The 16,266-nt window shown below is 33.7% G+C and overlaps 1 protein-coding gene across 7 annotated transcripts; it reads right to left on the minus strand.

Moving 5' to 3' along the window:
* Positions 1-4,128: 4,128 nt before the first annotated feature.
* Positions 4,129-15,798, minus strand: LOC113856443 (protein FAR1-RELATED SEQUENCE 3-like). 7 transcript variants are annotated; one of them, XM_027488293.1, is made up of 6 exons: positions 15,415-15,655; positions 12,356-14,732; positions 12,170-12,259; positions 11,799-11,948; positions 9,618-9,734; positions 4,129-4,444 (listed from the first exon to the last, which is right to left on the minus strand). In XM_027488293.1, the coding sequence occupies exons 2-6, from the start codon at positions 14,609-14,611 to the stop codon at positions 4,394-4,396; spliced, it is 2,664 nt and encodes an 887-aa protein (XP_027344094.1). In that variant the 5' UTR covers positions 14,612-14,732; positions 15,415-15,655; the 3' UTR covers positions 4,129-4,393. The 7 variants fall into 7 exon arrangements, with proteins under 7 accessions (XP_027344094.1, XP_027344111.1, XP_027344103.1 ...); XM_027488310.1 differs by having other exon boundaries at positions 12,356-14,698; positions 15,445-15,651; XM_027488302.1 differs by having other exon boundaries at positions 12,356-14,698; positions 15,411-15,632.
* Positions 15,799-16,266: the final 468 nt, after the last annotated feature.

Here is a 16,266-nt window from a genome sequence, read left to right on the forward strand (position 1 = left end):
GACATACAGATTGATGTAGAAATATATGTTATGAATATTACAGTATGTGATTGATTTTCTGCATGTTCTTTGTAGTAATCAATTCACGATTTGTGTGTTATTGTTAATTAATGTATGATGAAAATGTGTTAGAGAATATTTTCAATATTGTATACTTATTCTTTTAAACTAAGGGATTTAGTGGGACGAAGAATACTCACCCTTATTAATTTCAGAAAGACAAATGAGAAAAGAGTAAAGATGATTGATCTGTTCTAGGATCACAGTCCAATGACCTTGTGAGGGAAGACTGCTCTGTAGTATTTGAATTAAACGGAAGTGTATAATATTTTATTAAGTTTTCACTTTCAAATAATAAGATTCTGTAATCATTTCACGTTAAACTTAAATTTATATCACTTGATAAATTTTGTTGTAAATATTGATTTAAAGTGTTTGTAATATTAATATTTAATTATTTTAATTTCATTTTGCATTCAAATTCTGGATGGAAATCTTAGTTTTTGATTTACTAATGAATTGAAAACCACGAAAACTATTTCATTTTCAAGCTTTGAATACTTTTGAACTTACACAAATATAATGACAAGAGTATAAGTTTCATTAAATTTTCATTTCTAGTTATATTTTATTATTTATATTGGATAAGAAATAAGGATGTTACAAGTATTTGGATTGAGATCGATGAAGACTATAGTTCAACAACGAAAATTTTCCTAGATATTATGAGATACCCTTTGAGAAATGAAAAAAAAAAAAACAAGAGAAACGAATGGAGAAAATAGAATTAAACCCAGATAAACTTACTTTGAGTTGCTTAGATTTGACATTCAAGTTCGGATTCGAGGAGTGATCAGAGTTTGATGAGGTTTTATCTGAGAGAAAAAAGTGAGAGTTCAGAGAAAGTTGAGAGAAGACGTAAGGTTTGGAGTGAAATGAAATTTCCATGTTCAAAATCTCTTACATACACTTCAGCCCCGCGCACTTTTGCTTGAGTGAAGCAACTCTCGCTTCAGCGAGGTGATTCTAGCTTGGGCGAGAACACCAGACAGTAGTCTCTCCAAGCATTTTTGATATTATCACTTGAGTGAGGTCATGCTCGCCTGAATGAGACAACATGCAAAGAGTTGGACATTTTTCTTGTGAATCCTCACCTAAGCAACTCAGCTTGCCTGGGCCAGATCTCTGCTGGCTTGAGAAGGACTCATCTCGCTTGAGCGAAATTACCCTAAAACATGTGGTTCTGGGCGTTTAGTCTCAATTGAGCGAGCTTTGTCTCGCCTAAGTAAGATCCCCTGCACCAGAACTCAAATAAACACTCATCCATTCAATTTAAAACATAACCCAATATTAAAACGATTATCAAATAAATAAATAAATAAATAAAATAGGGTTTACTTAAACCTTTGTCAATTTTGACCTAGACACCATTACCAGGATTGTGGCAGGTCCATTACTGAATTGGCGCCCTTGTTGTGTATGTTGTCAACAAATTGTTTTATAACTTTAATGTGCTTTGATGTGATGCAAAGTAGTAAATAGGGCCCTCCAATCGCTTCTAACGTTAAATGGTTGATAGACGATGCCGAGTCGCTATCAAAACAACTAAGTTTTCTAAAGGTTTTGTAGTATAGAGCCAAACCTAGGTCGATTCACATCGACACATTTTCAGTCAAATTCAATTTTAGGTTTTGTTTTAAAGAATGTAAATAAGATAAATAAGTAAATTAATTAAATTAAGATTTTTTGGAATTTTGAAAATTGTAAATTAATTAAATTAAATTACGGATAGAATTAAAGTAAGTAAAACTGAATTAAGAAACATCAATCCACAAAATACCAATTGCATGTAACTCCAACTATCACAGTATTTAAAGATTGAAATCCGCGTTTGAACAATCACTCAATTCAATTATTAATTTAATCAAATATCCTAATTGAATAAAGTTACGAATTAAATCAAATAATCATTTAATCTAATCCACATTAATTATCAAAACTAGAGCATCAATCGAGTCCTAATTTGAATTCTAACAACAGAAAAGTTAATTACGATCGTAATACATAATTCTGAGATTAGAGAGAAAAGAAAACAAGCTTGGAGCAATTTAGCACAGAACTCAAGTTAGAATTACGGCGTTTGGATTCCACAGATTAAACGAGAGATTTAACCTTCCATCGAAATGCTTACCCCACGCAAGAATGAGAAAAGAACAAGAGAGTTTGAAAGAAAGTAAAAACAAATATTCTTATTCTAACAAAGTCTCAAAATCTTAAAATGTCTAATCACTTCCTGAATTCAGAATCTTATTAATCTATTTATAGGTTCTGATTAGTATAAATTAGGTTGTGGCCTCAATAATATCTAAAAGTCCAAATACAATTATTAAATAACAAGGGTCCAAATGCAATCCTGCAACAATGTTCAGCAAATCTACCTCAAATTTAGAAAATCATAAAAAATTGAAAATAACTCCAAATCCAGCAATCCATATATGCATTTTGAAGCCTTGGATGTGTAGAATCTAATGCAGCTAGAATCAACAAAAAATGATATCTGTAGAAAAAGTTATGGCCAAAAGAGTAGTTAGAATTCAGAATAACCGAAAATACGAAATTAAAGCATTTATTTGTAATAAGCCCAATTTATTCAAATAACTAAAAAATGATAAAAACTCTAAAAATAAAGCATATGAAAAGTGTTTATTAATCAAAATAAAACTATAAATATAAACCTAAAATATGTCACATCAATGGTTATGATTATGTTCTGAGTGATTAGGATCCCCATGCATTACATCATATGCTAAATAAGAAAGAAATTCATAAATGATATGCATAATGCATCATCCCACATATACAATTGTGTGATGTTGTTGTGTGATGATATGTCAAGGTAGAGTAAGTATGATGATTGTGAATGTGCTCCTAAAGCTACTCTATGGCCTAAATTGTTTTATTGTATGCATGAACTCACCCTTGTGTGTTTTGTGCCTTTTCTTATTTCTTGTTTGTAGTGTGATGTGTGCAGAGGAACCAAGACTTGATAAAGGGTGGGTCCTACCATCTGAGGGGGATCCATGGATCTATGATCCTACCACTCAGCAATGCATCTTTTGTTGAGACACGAGTCAAACTTCCACAGAAACATACATCTCCCTCTAATTGATTTGTTCTACAACTAGTATTTGTATATAATGATGTAATAATGCTTTACACATATGTTTCATTAGGTATATTTATTTTACTTTTATTACTTTTAATTTCTTGACACTATATAGATACTCGAGCCTGGCGTTACATCATGTTATTGGATTACATTAATGCCAAGAGAAATATATTTTCAATTGCTTTTTATTTGATGATGAGAGTTTTTATACATGTATTTTACCTTCAAGCAATGACTATGTACAATTCAGGAATACAAGAGAATGTTTGATGTATCTACAAAGATTTGAACCGTACATAAAAGTATATTATAGATTTCAACTCTATAAATTTTATATGCATACTTAAATATCTATTCAGTTCAGTATTAAAGTCTCACATATTTAAAGTATTATTTTATTATTTCTCTACCTTCACATGGTATAATATCACAAATATTTCTGTATACCTACGTTATCTATATAAACTTTGCAATAAATTTGATATAAATAACATTATTTAAAAATTATTTTCAAAACTCGCATCTATAAAATCAAAGTTAATTAATAACATCCCATAAGCTTTAAGAATTACAAAGTAGAATTCCATAACTTTAATTTCTTCAACGCACCGAGAGATACATGAGTCAAATGCAAACTCATTGACCCAAAATAAAATTACAAATATTTTTTCGTTTTTAAAGATATTAAATAATATTCCATGTGAATAAAATTTTATTTAAAATAATAATAAATGTTATTTTAGAATTCAATAAATATTTTTAAAATCATAAAATTTACACTTTCAACTCGAGATAATCATTTTTTAAATTAAATTTTATTGAATACTAATATCTTCTTAATAAGTAAATGACTCCCAAACCTAAATTTTCACTCCTTTGATTTAAATTTCATAAAACTCTTCCATACTTCCCGGACTCACTCGATTTTACACTGTTGGACACTAATTTACTATTTTTGAGCCAAATTCTTAAACCCAATTTCATTCGTTATTTGTGGATGTTTGACGAAAGGAAGTAGATATTTTAACTGCCTCGCATAAAACAAAGCTACTACCTACTACGATCAGATACATGTACAAACAACAACAAACGTAAAAGAAGAAGCTAAACACACTAAAAGATACACTACAATTTCTAAGCTTTCTTGTGTGGTTGAGTGGTCAACACGCTTCCATCAACATATGTAGCCATACCCACATGGATATGAAATAAAAACTTCATATTTTACTTCCTATGCTTTTTCAAATGAGGTTCTGAGGGTGACTGTGCATCGTCCTGCCAAATTTTAACATTTAAACGGCATTAACATAAAATCGAAAGCATAGCCTGTTATGGCACAGAATAAAAAATTGGTTATGTACTAAGAAATTGTTAATAAACTCCAATGCATGTTTGTAACATACTTATTTCAGCAAACTGAAAACTAATTTAGCCCTCTTGTGATATAGGTAAATAGTTGATTAGATAAACATCTATACATTCTTTCATTTAGGAGTCCAAACAAGCATCCATAAGTGAATTTTCTGCAAATTAGAAGAGATTCAGGCAATAATTCAATTCATACTCAGTTTAGTTTATTTATAAAGTCATTTTCATAAGCTACTTGCTGCTAGGTAAAACGTTTTCCAGAGTCAAGTTTTAGCTACTTATGGGCTGTAAAAATCGTTCTCAGGATCAAGAGTAGGATTAGTCATTAATATTTAAAACAATCCTTTTTGAATTGCCCAAAAATAGTCTTTCGCAATGATGTAATATCATTGAATCCAATCAAAATATCAAATTATCAATACGTGAGATTTGTGATACACACTTCTGTGACTGATTTTTTTGCCATCATGCGAAGTTTCCTCAATGATAAATACCCTCATAAAACTAGTCTATACAAGGAAAAATAAAAGGTGAGGTGGAAGGGAATATGCATGGTAGATATCTTGTAACTAGCTTGGCAAGTGGAAGCAGGGGAGAGAGAATTCAGTTAGAAAATATGTTTAAATGCAAACAGAGTGAGAGGGAAGCAGGCAGGAAATTGTGGTAAAAATTTGAGGACCTTTGAGCAGTGATGTTGGCAAACCCTCAAAGATCAACAGGTGTTTCTATCTTTCTGTTCATTGTAATAAAGAGGGATTTTCCTTAGTTCAAGGAGTTAGACACCATTGCTCTTATTACAAAATCAGTTAAAATAAAATTTGGCTTTAGATCTCCCAAGGAGAGAGCGGTCGGTAACCTAACAGATGATTCCAAAGCTCCCAAGGAGATAAAGCTAATTGGAGGCTGATGAACATTGAGTAGGGATGACAGAGGTAGGATTTGAGTAGGATACTACATTAACCAACCCCCACCACATTTAAAAAAAAAAATTACCCTTGCTCGCTGGGTACTTACATGCTGTACCCAAACCCATTATTCATATTTTAGTTACCTTGAATTCGATCTCCCATTATGCATTTATTTGACAAACTTAAAAAACATGAATGTAGTTATAATACTAATATTAATGATGAAAAACCAATAAAAAAAGCATTGTTTAAAAGTAAAATATGTAACATGAATGAAGAAAACATAAAAAAAATAATCCCGTTCCTAATTATGAAGGATTTAAAATATAATAAATACATTATGCAGGTATGGGTAGGATTGAGTAATATAACACCCATATCTGCACCAATACTCAATTTGTTGGTAAATACCCATATCCAAACCTAAATCCATTTGATGGGAAAATATCCTACCCATTGAGGGTAATTATGAATACCCATTTGGTTTGGGTACAATTAGCATCCCTAAGGTTGGGGAGTATCTCAGTACTGTGGGAGCACACAGTGAGAGGCCACCAGAGGCTGTGTTACAAACATCAACCAAACAATGGAGAAACTACAAATCACAATTGGAGGTTTTGGAAAATGTAGCAATGTGTTAGTAACAGGCCCCCAATTAGGAAAATTTATGTAAGAGGAGGTAAAAAACGAAGTGGACCAGAGTCCAAAAGGATTAGAATAGCCAAGTTAGTTAGTTGAGACAGTTGTAAATAACTGAATCTGTTACATGTAATATCTGATAGGCTAATAAACAACAGGTAGGGAAAAGGGGGCATTCAGTTAGACAATTAGGACTTGGTTGGGAGAGGTTAAGCTCTCGAATCATTGAACCAATTCACTATTTCATTCATCTTCTTCCAGAGTCTTGAGTATTTCATATCTCAACTGAATATTCAATAAAGATTTATTTTGATTCTCATTCTTCTTGAGTAACCACATGTCTTACCAATTCTCTCTTATTCCCACATTAGTTAGAAATATAGTCAAAATACTCTTTATAAAGACTAGGACAGTCCTCCTCCTATGAACTAGCTTTTGAGAGTGAGTTAGGCCCAAGTTTCTTAACAGCATGTTATAGAAGTAGTTTTTTTTTCTGGACCGGGTTGGGTTCACGGCCCAACCCTACTTTTGCTGTCAAAAATGCCATTTCCGCCATGGCCACGTTACTGCAAGGCATGTATCAGCCACCATAGCTTCACCACTGAAAATCGCCATTTTTTGCCATGGTCATGGCAGTTTGGTTGAGAAACACCACTGCTACCTACCATGGCGCCGCTAAACAGTTATTTAACAACACTACTCACAACTGGTATCAAAGCTCTTAAATTAGGGAAACAGCTCATGGTGCACACAAGAATGGAGGCTGGACTAGAAATTTTGGAGGGGTTTTGAGAATCTCATGAAGAAACTCAACAAGGATAGACAGGATTTGAGGAATAGACTTGGTTAGAATAGATAAAAATATCTAAAAAATATCCTATCATACAGGATTAGTTACCTTATTTTATCATGATCTCTTAGGATTAGTTACCATGTTTCCTTATCTTATCATGATTTGTTTTATTAATTTGATAGGATTATGATTAGTATAAAATTTATAAATAGATTTAGTGCTTTAGGTTTAATGTACATCCAGGAATATTCAATCATATTGTAAATTGTAATACATCTCTGTCAATATCAATTATGGTTTGTTTCTCTTCCTCTATAAAAGATAACACTTCACAGGGCAGTAACGATGAAATAGCAGGTACCATTGGAGAGACAATGGGATCAAGATGTGAACCAATTGAGGATTGGTGGAGGAAATTAGAGATTCCTCCGTTTTCAGGAGATGATGAGCATGTTGGATTAAAGGAAGTCATTTGAGCAAAGTTGAAGTTGAATTTGGCGCCCTGCTTGAATTGATGGACTATGCCCAGAGGATTGGTTTGACAAATTTGTTGCTGAGCAAAAGAAGTTTCTTGGAGTAGTAAGGGGGGTGGTTCATATAGAAATTATCCTTCCTTGAGACCTGTGACATAAGAGATGGGTACCAAGAGCAAGCAATGGTAGGGCCAACTCTACAGTCAAATCAAATGATGTTAAGACAGCTGGTTCATACAGAGGTAGGAGGTTCAAGAAGCTGACCGATACTGAGTTTCAAGAAAAGTCAAGGAAAGCGATAGGGTCCAGGGTGCCCAGGATCCTTTAGTTGCAGTTCCATGTGTCTCAATTACCAAGCCTAGTGGTTGGGTGATTCACTTTAGAAAGGGCGCCTATTTTAGACTGTAACCTGTGATATAAATAGTGGTTAGAAGAGGGGAGAAGGGCATGAGTAGATTGTTCATTTGTTTTTGGCAGAAAGTCTTCTCTGAGGAGCCTAGCTCCAGGGCACCATTGAGAGTGTATGAAACAATTCTTCTTCAAATAAAGAAAATTCTTTCTTGTTCTGTCTTCAGTTCCTATCAGAAAGGATTATGCTTCAGGTGTGATGAGAAATTCATGTCTTGCCATGTGTGTAAAACTAAGTTGCTTCAGGTGTTAATCTTGAATGAAGGAGATGGGGAGTTCCAATATTTAGAGGAAATGGAGCAAAAGGCATTTCAACTATCAATGTATAGCATCACTGGATTAACTTCCAAGAACTCCATCAAAATGTCAGGCAAGAAAGATGGTATCTTGAGTGGGGGCATCAAGAAGCAACTGTGCAGCAAAGGAGAAGGCACAAGTTATTTGTCCAATTACTCAAGCCTAAAATTGTGAGAAGAGGTGTTGACAGAGAAAAGTCACCAGAAATGGCTGGTAACTGATAGCAAGAAGGGCAGTAGCTTAAGAAAGGGTATCAGTAGACACTGAGAGGGTAGTGTTCAGTATGACCTTTTGGAAAAAGAAAAGACATTGGTTTGGCAAGGGGGCATTGTTTGCTGTAAGTTCTAACATACTTATGCTTCAACCGTAACTTGTGGTTAATTAACATGCTTCAAGAAATAGGACGCCAGTATAAATTTTGCTGCTTTTTTACAAGAGCCTGACCCATGACCTACTTGAACCTTCAGGTCACAATAAGGTATCATTCAACACAATGTTTTACAGAAAATCATATTTGTTAACAAAACATTGGCCTCTACTTCCTTCTTAACGGTTTTGCCTAAAGCTTTTCATGGTTTACCTCTAACGAAAGGGCAGCCATCTAGTTGATCTTATTCCTTTTACTTGGATTTCTACTTTATACAGGTCTTATCAGCACATGCCAAATCCTTATAGGCTTTCTTTATAGGACGTTTTATAATTCAAGCTCTGCCTACCACTAATATTTCACTCCACAAATGAAACATGCACTTTCTGAAAACCCAACAGGTAAAAGAAACATGCTGTAGTAAAATACTGCAAGGGGATTTTCTTTCTTCTCATTTAATTTATCAATATATGTCAACTCTAAGAACAACGGCACAAACAAATTTGAATCTTAAAAAGTTCCTAGCTAAAGCAAGAAATACTACCTTCACTTGCACAACTTCTCGCATAAAGAATAATTAATAAATTCATAATTTGACCTTGGAATAATTTGTTTGGCATTGTTTTATAAAGCTCAGGTGTGTCTTTAAACTTGAGCAATTTTTCTAAGTAACTTCTGAAGCAGTGACAGAAGTAAGGAGGACAAAACTGTAACAGTTATGTTAGTGCACTTCACGGTATTTATTTGGAGTAAAAAACATCATGGCCTCTTTTTGTGCTCTTCACATGGTTTTCTTCACAGGAGTTTCCCTATCAGATATGCATAGGGATTAGAGAGAGCTTTATTTTAAAGATGACTAATGAGTTTGCTTTCTTTGATTTAGAAAACATTAAAAAATACTACTATAAAGAAAAATAGCTCATCCTCATCATTGACTGTACCATTTCTTTCCTCTTTTTAATAAATTATAAATGTTCTTTTTCTTCATTCTGTAAACATATGTCACATATTAGAGTTTCTCAATTACTCCTTATAGATATACGCAGATTTTACATTGCCCCTAGTGCGAATTTGGATAAGGTAGTTGATGATGAATTATCGAATAAACATGGAGTAAAGGAAGCCTTAGATAAATTATTATAATTTTATAATGTATGCATCCTGTACATAGAGATAACAGGAACAGAACACTTACAGCATGAGAAAGCTGCTCACGGATGTAGGCCATTGATCGTAGCATAGCACCCAAAGTATCCCTGGAAACCTGAAACCTTACTTCTGACTCACCAGAGGTTGTCTCAGTATCATGAAGCTGAAACATTTGCAAGAATTTCATTCAGCAATCTAAAGGGTGGTCAAAGAGACAGAATCAACAGAAACCTTTTTGGTAAGTAGGATTGACCTAAGAGAATAACATACTACAAGAGACACAACATACTTAGGGTCCGTTTGAAACATTTTTATGTTTTTAATTTTTAAAACTTGTTTCAAAATCTGTTTCTGAATTTATTTTTTTTGTATTGTATTTCGTTTATTACAAAAATACCATCATGAGTGTACTTAATTACAACTTTGCACCACTTCTTTTAGATGTCAAAACCAAAAACTGAAAACATCTCTAAACTGTTTTCATTTTTTAGTTTTAAAACTGCTGACTCTCAAAACTGTTAGTATGAAAACAGTCGCTCAAACAAATATTATAGTTTCACTATTTTTAGAAACTAAAAACATCTTTTGAAAATAGAAATCAAACAAGCCCTTAATGACAAGTTCTCTGCATTTGTTTTTAACAATATCTTTCTATTCTTAAAAGGAGGGATGGGATACAGGTCAATGAGAATTAACAATACTTTCATTTATAGTCATCAAATCGAGATAGGTATAGGGATTTGGGAGACTTTTTTTCAAACTGTTAAAAATGAAATGTTTGTATTGTAAGATACAGTATCAAATAGATAAATAACTTTAAAATAGGAAAAACATGAAATGATACTTGGCACATATATTTGAAGAAAATGCCAAGGCATCAATTTAACACAAAGTGCAAAAAGATTAATAACACATGACATTTGGCCATGCAAAGTTAAGACAGACCATGAATCATTGAATCAAAAAATTATGATTCACAAGCAATCAAGTTCTTACATAATGCATAAAATTAAAAATGAAGCAAAACTAAACAAAGTTGCACAGTAAAAGAAAAGGGCTCATACTTCTTTTTAAAAGAAAAATCAAGATGATGGGACAAAACAAACAGTTATTAGCTTTCAATAAACTTTATATGAACCTGAGTAGTCTTTTGAAAAATATCTAAAATCAAAGGGTTTTTATCAGACAGGTTGAATTGATCCAGGTCAGATCCACCACAAAAGAACAGCTGTAAAAAGAGTTTCAATAGTGCTTTGCAAATTGGAAGAATCAAAAGAATTATCCAGAAAGGAAGACGTTGCACCAGTTAATACAATACCACCTCAACCCCGGTAGATCTCTAATTTACCCTCCAATTTTTATATCATTGCATATGTACATTAGATAAACAGGTACAATTCAAATTGAGAATCACATGATTTGATAATTTGATATAGACCGATAAGTGCCCAACAATAAACATATTCAATCTACTTTCACAAAGATTTGTCCAAACAAAATAACCAGGCAATACAGCCACATTGTAACTAAAATTACTAGTTGATACTCACGAATAGATATTGCCAATTTTATGTTCTTTATATTCAAACATATTTTATGAAAATCAACAATAGGGTATGTGTCAAAACGAATAAAGTTTAATGCCAAAATAGACATGGATCACTCAATGATATTTTCTAAGAATTTGGTTTTTCACTGATTTCAATGGCGTCGTGTGATTCATGCAACACAACTTCACCTAATGAGATAAGGCTTGGTCGTTGTTTTGTTATTGTACCCTATAAGACTACATTCTTGATGAAACCATAAAAAAATCATTTAAACTTGTCACTTTTCTAACTAGCCATCAAAAATACGCTTCTCATATTCAATAATCAATTCCACTGTCCTAGATCCCCAGCATCCTGAAATACAATTAACAAGATTTGTTTCCCATACAAATATTGTTAATTTAATGCATTAAATTACTTCCTGAATAACAAAATTAATAGGAATTGTCAAGGACTTCTCATCATAATTTCTCACTTTATAAATCATAAATCAACATGTGTCATCTTCCTAAATCCCTACATTTACTTGTTATGAAGAATATTGTTTTGAGTAAGTTTAATGATGGATATTTAAAGATGAATTATCTCTACTTTTCTAGTACAAGAACAATTATGCAACATAACTCAGAAACAGTGAAAATTTGAGAAGAATAAGTATAGAAAATAAAATCACGTACCCTGAGATTTATTACAGCAACCTTATTAGCAGGTGTTGAGAGTTGTTCACTGATTGAAGCCATAGACTTCAACATAGGTTCCAAAGAAACTCTTGAGAGATTAAACTTAACCTCAGATTCTGTTGACGGAGCCCTGCTATAATCTTGCAACTGCAATACGATGCTTGAAATAGGTTAAAAGACTAAATTTCCTCAGTGATTATCAAATACGTAGTGAGAGGGCAAAATCAAAATACTATGCCAAATGGAAGACTACAAAAGATATTTATACCCATGCAAATCAAGCATTGATATCTCAACCAACTTTGCAGCTAAACCAAATGAAGGATGATGCAATATGTCTTTCTATTTTGAGGTTAATATGAATATACCTTCAGATTAATAACAGCTACTTTATTCCCTGGAGTTGAGTTTTTATTCTCCATGACCCATGTCATTGATTTTAGGCATGGAAGAACGACCTATATCAAAGAACCCAAGGACCACATCAATGCTATGGAATTCTATTCCATTAAACACTATAGAAACAAAAGACAAAAAGGTCTAATCTCAAGTACCAGGTTTTCAGATGGACCATCATCTCGATGAAGAGAGACAGGAGCCATCCGTGGCAAATTTAGATCAGCAACTGATTGAACAGGAGCACCAGCATCATTAAGATTAAACCTCCTTGTTATTTCATCTTGCCGTGGCCACAAACGAGGAGTTGTATCCAAAGTTGAAGTAGCAGTTTTCCTGTCATCATAAGCACTAGCAGTCCCACTGCCCTGATTATTAGAAGGCGGAACTTTGGCGACACTTCTTTTCACAGCAGCAACCTTCTTTACACTTTCTCTAAGACCACTAATTGCAGTGTTATAAGTTTCCACAGTCACTGCCCCTTCCTCAGCATATCTGATGGCTTCCCGACATAGATTGCTATACCTTGATGTCAAAGACGCCTGTACATGTGATTCACCAGTATGTTCATCCAATCCAGCATTGCTTTTTGCATTCCTTGTCCACCGTTTTAAAATGTAATGGGGTGGTAATGTAAGTACATTTGTCACAGTGAAAACAGTTAAAACATGCCTACAAAGAATGCCTGAATACTCAAACATTTGGCAGCTACAGCTAGCTTTCAACTCAGAATGGTTTAATGTGACAGCATATGCCTTTTGGTCATCCTCAAACTTTGCAACCCTGAAAGTGCTATTTTCTCCATCTCCTTCAATTCTATTTGCAGTATAAACAAAAGTTTCAACAAGCTCTTCTTGAAACTTTGAAAATATTTTTCTTGTATAAAGATTAGCAGCCTGTTTCTCCATTGGTGATGGTGTCTTCAAAACTGGTGTTGCGCTAATTGTCTCAAAATCTGCTTCTATTTCCTTTTCAATCCAGTTCTCTAAAGCACTTTCATACTGCCTGAAGAACAATGGTAATGCTGTATGTTGGTTGACATAACCATCAAAAAAAGAACCATCAAATCCTATGGTAGGAGATATTGCAGCAAAAAATGAATCACGGAAGTATGCTGGAACCCATTGAGCACGAGCACTATACAATGACTGAAGCCACTCATTTCTTCTGAGTTCATATTTATCAATGATAAAATTCCAAGATGACTCAAACTCCTCGATGGTTTCGGTCATATTAATACAATTATAAAGTTCAACCTGAAAATTTGGATGTGCAAGACATACATGGGCCAACTTTTCTTGGCCTTCTCTCAAGACATGCCACTTGTTAAGACAGTGGCGAGCTTGTGGTAAAACTTGAGAAACTGCTGTCTGTATTGCTCTGTCTTGATCAGTAATTATAGATGCCGGCTGACGATCATTCATTGCTGTCAGAAATGTCTTAAAGAGCCATAAAAAAGATGCCTCAGAGTCATCAAAAAGGAGTGCACAACCAAACAAGACCATTTGACCATGATGATTTAGCCCAGTAAAAGGGGCAAATGGCACTCTGTATTGATTTAATCTGTATGTTGCATCCAGATGAACTGTATCACCGAAATGAATGTATGCTGTCCTTGATCTTGCATCTGCCCAAAAGACATTACACATACGATTGTCTTCATCAAGTTGTATAGCATAGAAGAAACCAGGGTTCTCAGCCTGCATCTTCTTAAAATACTGAAGCAGATTGTGAGCATCCCTTCCCATGGTCCTGTTTTGAAAAGAAGGCCTAACAGTATAATTCATCAACGTGGAATTTTTAACTGGGTGACTTGGTTCAGCATTAGCAGGATGAATATTCCTTAACCCACGAGTATTCTGATTAGAAACACGACTCCCATCCATAGATACATACATGACACCACTGGGAACAAGTCCCACTCCTTGATAAGTTTCAGGCATAGTCCGTCCAACACTTGAAAAATGCTTACTTGGCCGAACATTGTGTGCCTTACTGGAACTCACCATGGAATGACTATGCTCCTTCGCAAATTTTGTTACAACCCATTTATTTTGACCCTTTAGCTCAATCCTAAGCATTGCATTGCAGCTTTCATTAAGCCTTTTTTTCAATCCTTCCCTACCACACACAAACTCCCTATACATATTTGCTCCATCAGCTTTAGGATGACCATTTGGGCCAACTTTAGAGCTAAAACCCATGCGTCTAGCATACTCATCATAGAAAGTCTTGGCAACATCTTCAGACTCAAATTCCATACCCACATATGGCTCAGAAATCCCACCCTCAACACGAGATCCTGAGTTTTCAGCATTATTAACTTCACCATCACTACTAGGTTCAGCATCCCCATCATCTGCTTTAGCTTGATGACCACTTCCTTCTTCCACGGTTATCACTTGAACATCCATTTCAAATAATTTATACCACTATCAGTTATCTTACTGTGTGCCTATTTCATGGGTAAATGTACTGACCATGGACTGTATGCTTTAACCCTATCAAATAGAAAGTAGGGGCCAACTAAGTTACCTGTGCTCCAAGTAAATTTAAAATTAAAAAATACAGTTTAAGAAGGTCAAAAAGTGATCTCCTTGTATAAAGTAACATCAAGTTATTCTGTGGTTTCTGTCTCATTTTTAAATTGCAATTCTAAACATGAATTGCTTCAGACAGAAAGCAGGCACAAGTCCACAAGGAATCTTATATATACCCAAATATGTATAAACTAAATATAAATAGATAATAACAATTTTTCTAATATGTTCCTAAGGGTGCATTTTCAGAAGTTAAAAAATATTGAAAATAAAAATATTTATTATCTCAAAATCATTTAAAACATTTAAAGCATGCTTTTTATAGTAATTTAAAGCATTTAATATTTAATGCTCCTTAACATAGGCTCTTGCGCATTCATTAGAAACACCAATATAAAAATAACTAGAATTCACAAATTTATTAATGAGTTAATTATCACAATTCAAAAGTAGTAGTAGAACGGGCAAAAACTTCACCAACATGATAACCAAAAATCATCATTTCATACCAAAAAAATCTATAAAGATTAACAAAGTTCCTAATACATAAGATTTGACCAACAAAGACGAAACGAATTTAAACATGAAAATTAACCCACAAAAGGAAACATTTACAAATTTATTGACCAAAACGGTTATGCACAACTTGATATAGAAAATTGGAAACCCTAACTTACAGCAACGACTACAAATTACAAGGAGCTGACCACAAATTGATTCACAAAACTCCCAATTTCAGGTTCCAGAAACTCGAATTCCTGGAAATCCCTTCTCTTCCCAACGGAGGTGGAAAAGCACGTGACAGTGAGTTTGGGGAGCGGAACGACTGCGTTTCGTCGGTGGTTAGGGTTTTTCCACCACCGTGAGTTGCAGAGAGGAGAGAGGGGGAGAAGAACAGAGAGGAAAGGGAGAGTGAGTGCGTGTCACACAGATTCGATGAGACATAAGTAGACACGCGTGATATGTGCCGTTTGATTCAAATCCAACGACCATGGTTGGCTCAGACCGAACTCCTTTCACTTTTATCAAAGTGGGATCTGAGTTCAAGTTGTGAGTTTTGTGGTTGGATTTGCCAAGTGCATGACCTATGTCAGTGGGCTCCTCAACACTCTCTGCATCAAGTTTCTTCTTCGTTTTAATTAAGTTTTCTATTTAAAATAAAAATAAAAAAAAATTAACCACACTGTTTAATATGTTTCCTTTTGAAACACAATATGCCTATATTAACTTATAGGAGTTTGAATATTTAATGCAATATTTACACAATGCAACATCTTTAAATTTTAGCAGAGCTTTGTCATTTCAAATATAGTTACGTAACTCAACTTAGAATAATTCATCATCTAGAAAAATATGAGTTAAATATAAATATGATAAGATAAGAGTACGAATGAGTTAAAACTTAATAAAATATTTATGTTAAAAACATTTATATTCCCACTGACACTGAAATTAAACTTATATAAATAATGTTAAAAACTTGACGTTAAATTATAATGATATTTTTAGTTTTTTTTTTTACAATTTAA

This window comes from Abrus precatorius, unplaced genomic scaffold (assembly GCF_003935025.1).
Source record: "Abrus precatorius isolate BTA unplaced genomic scaffold, Abrus_2018 Scaffold1, whole genome shotgun sequence".
Taxonomy (NCBI): Eukaryota; Viridiplantae; Streptophyta; class Magnoliopsida; order Fabales; family Fabaceae; genus Abrus; species Abrus precatorius.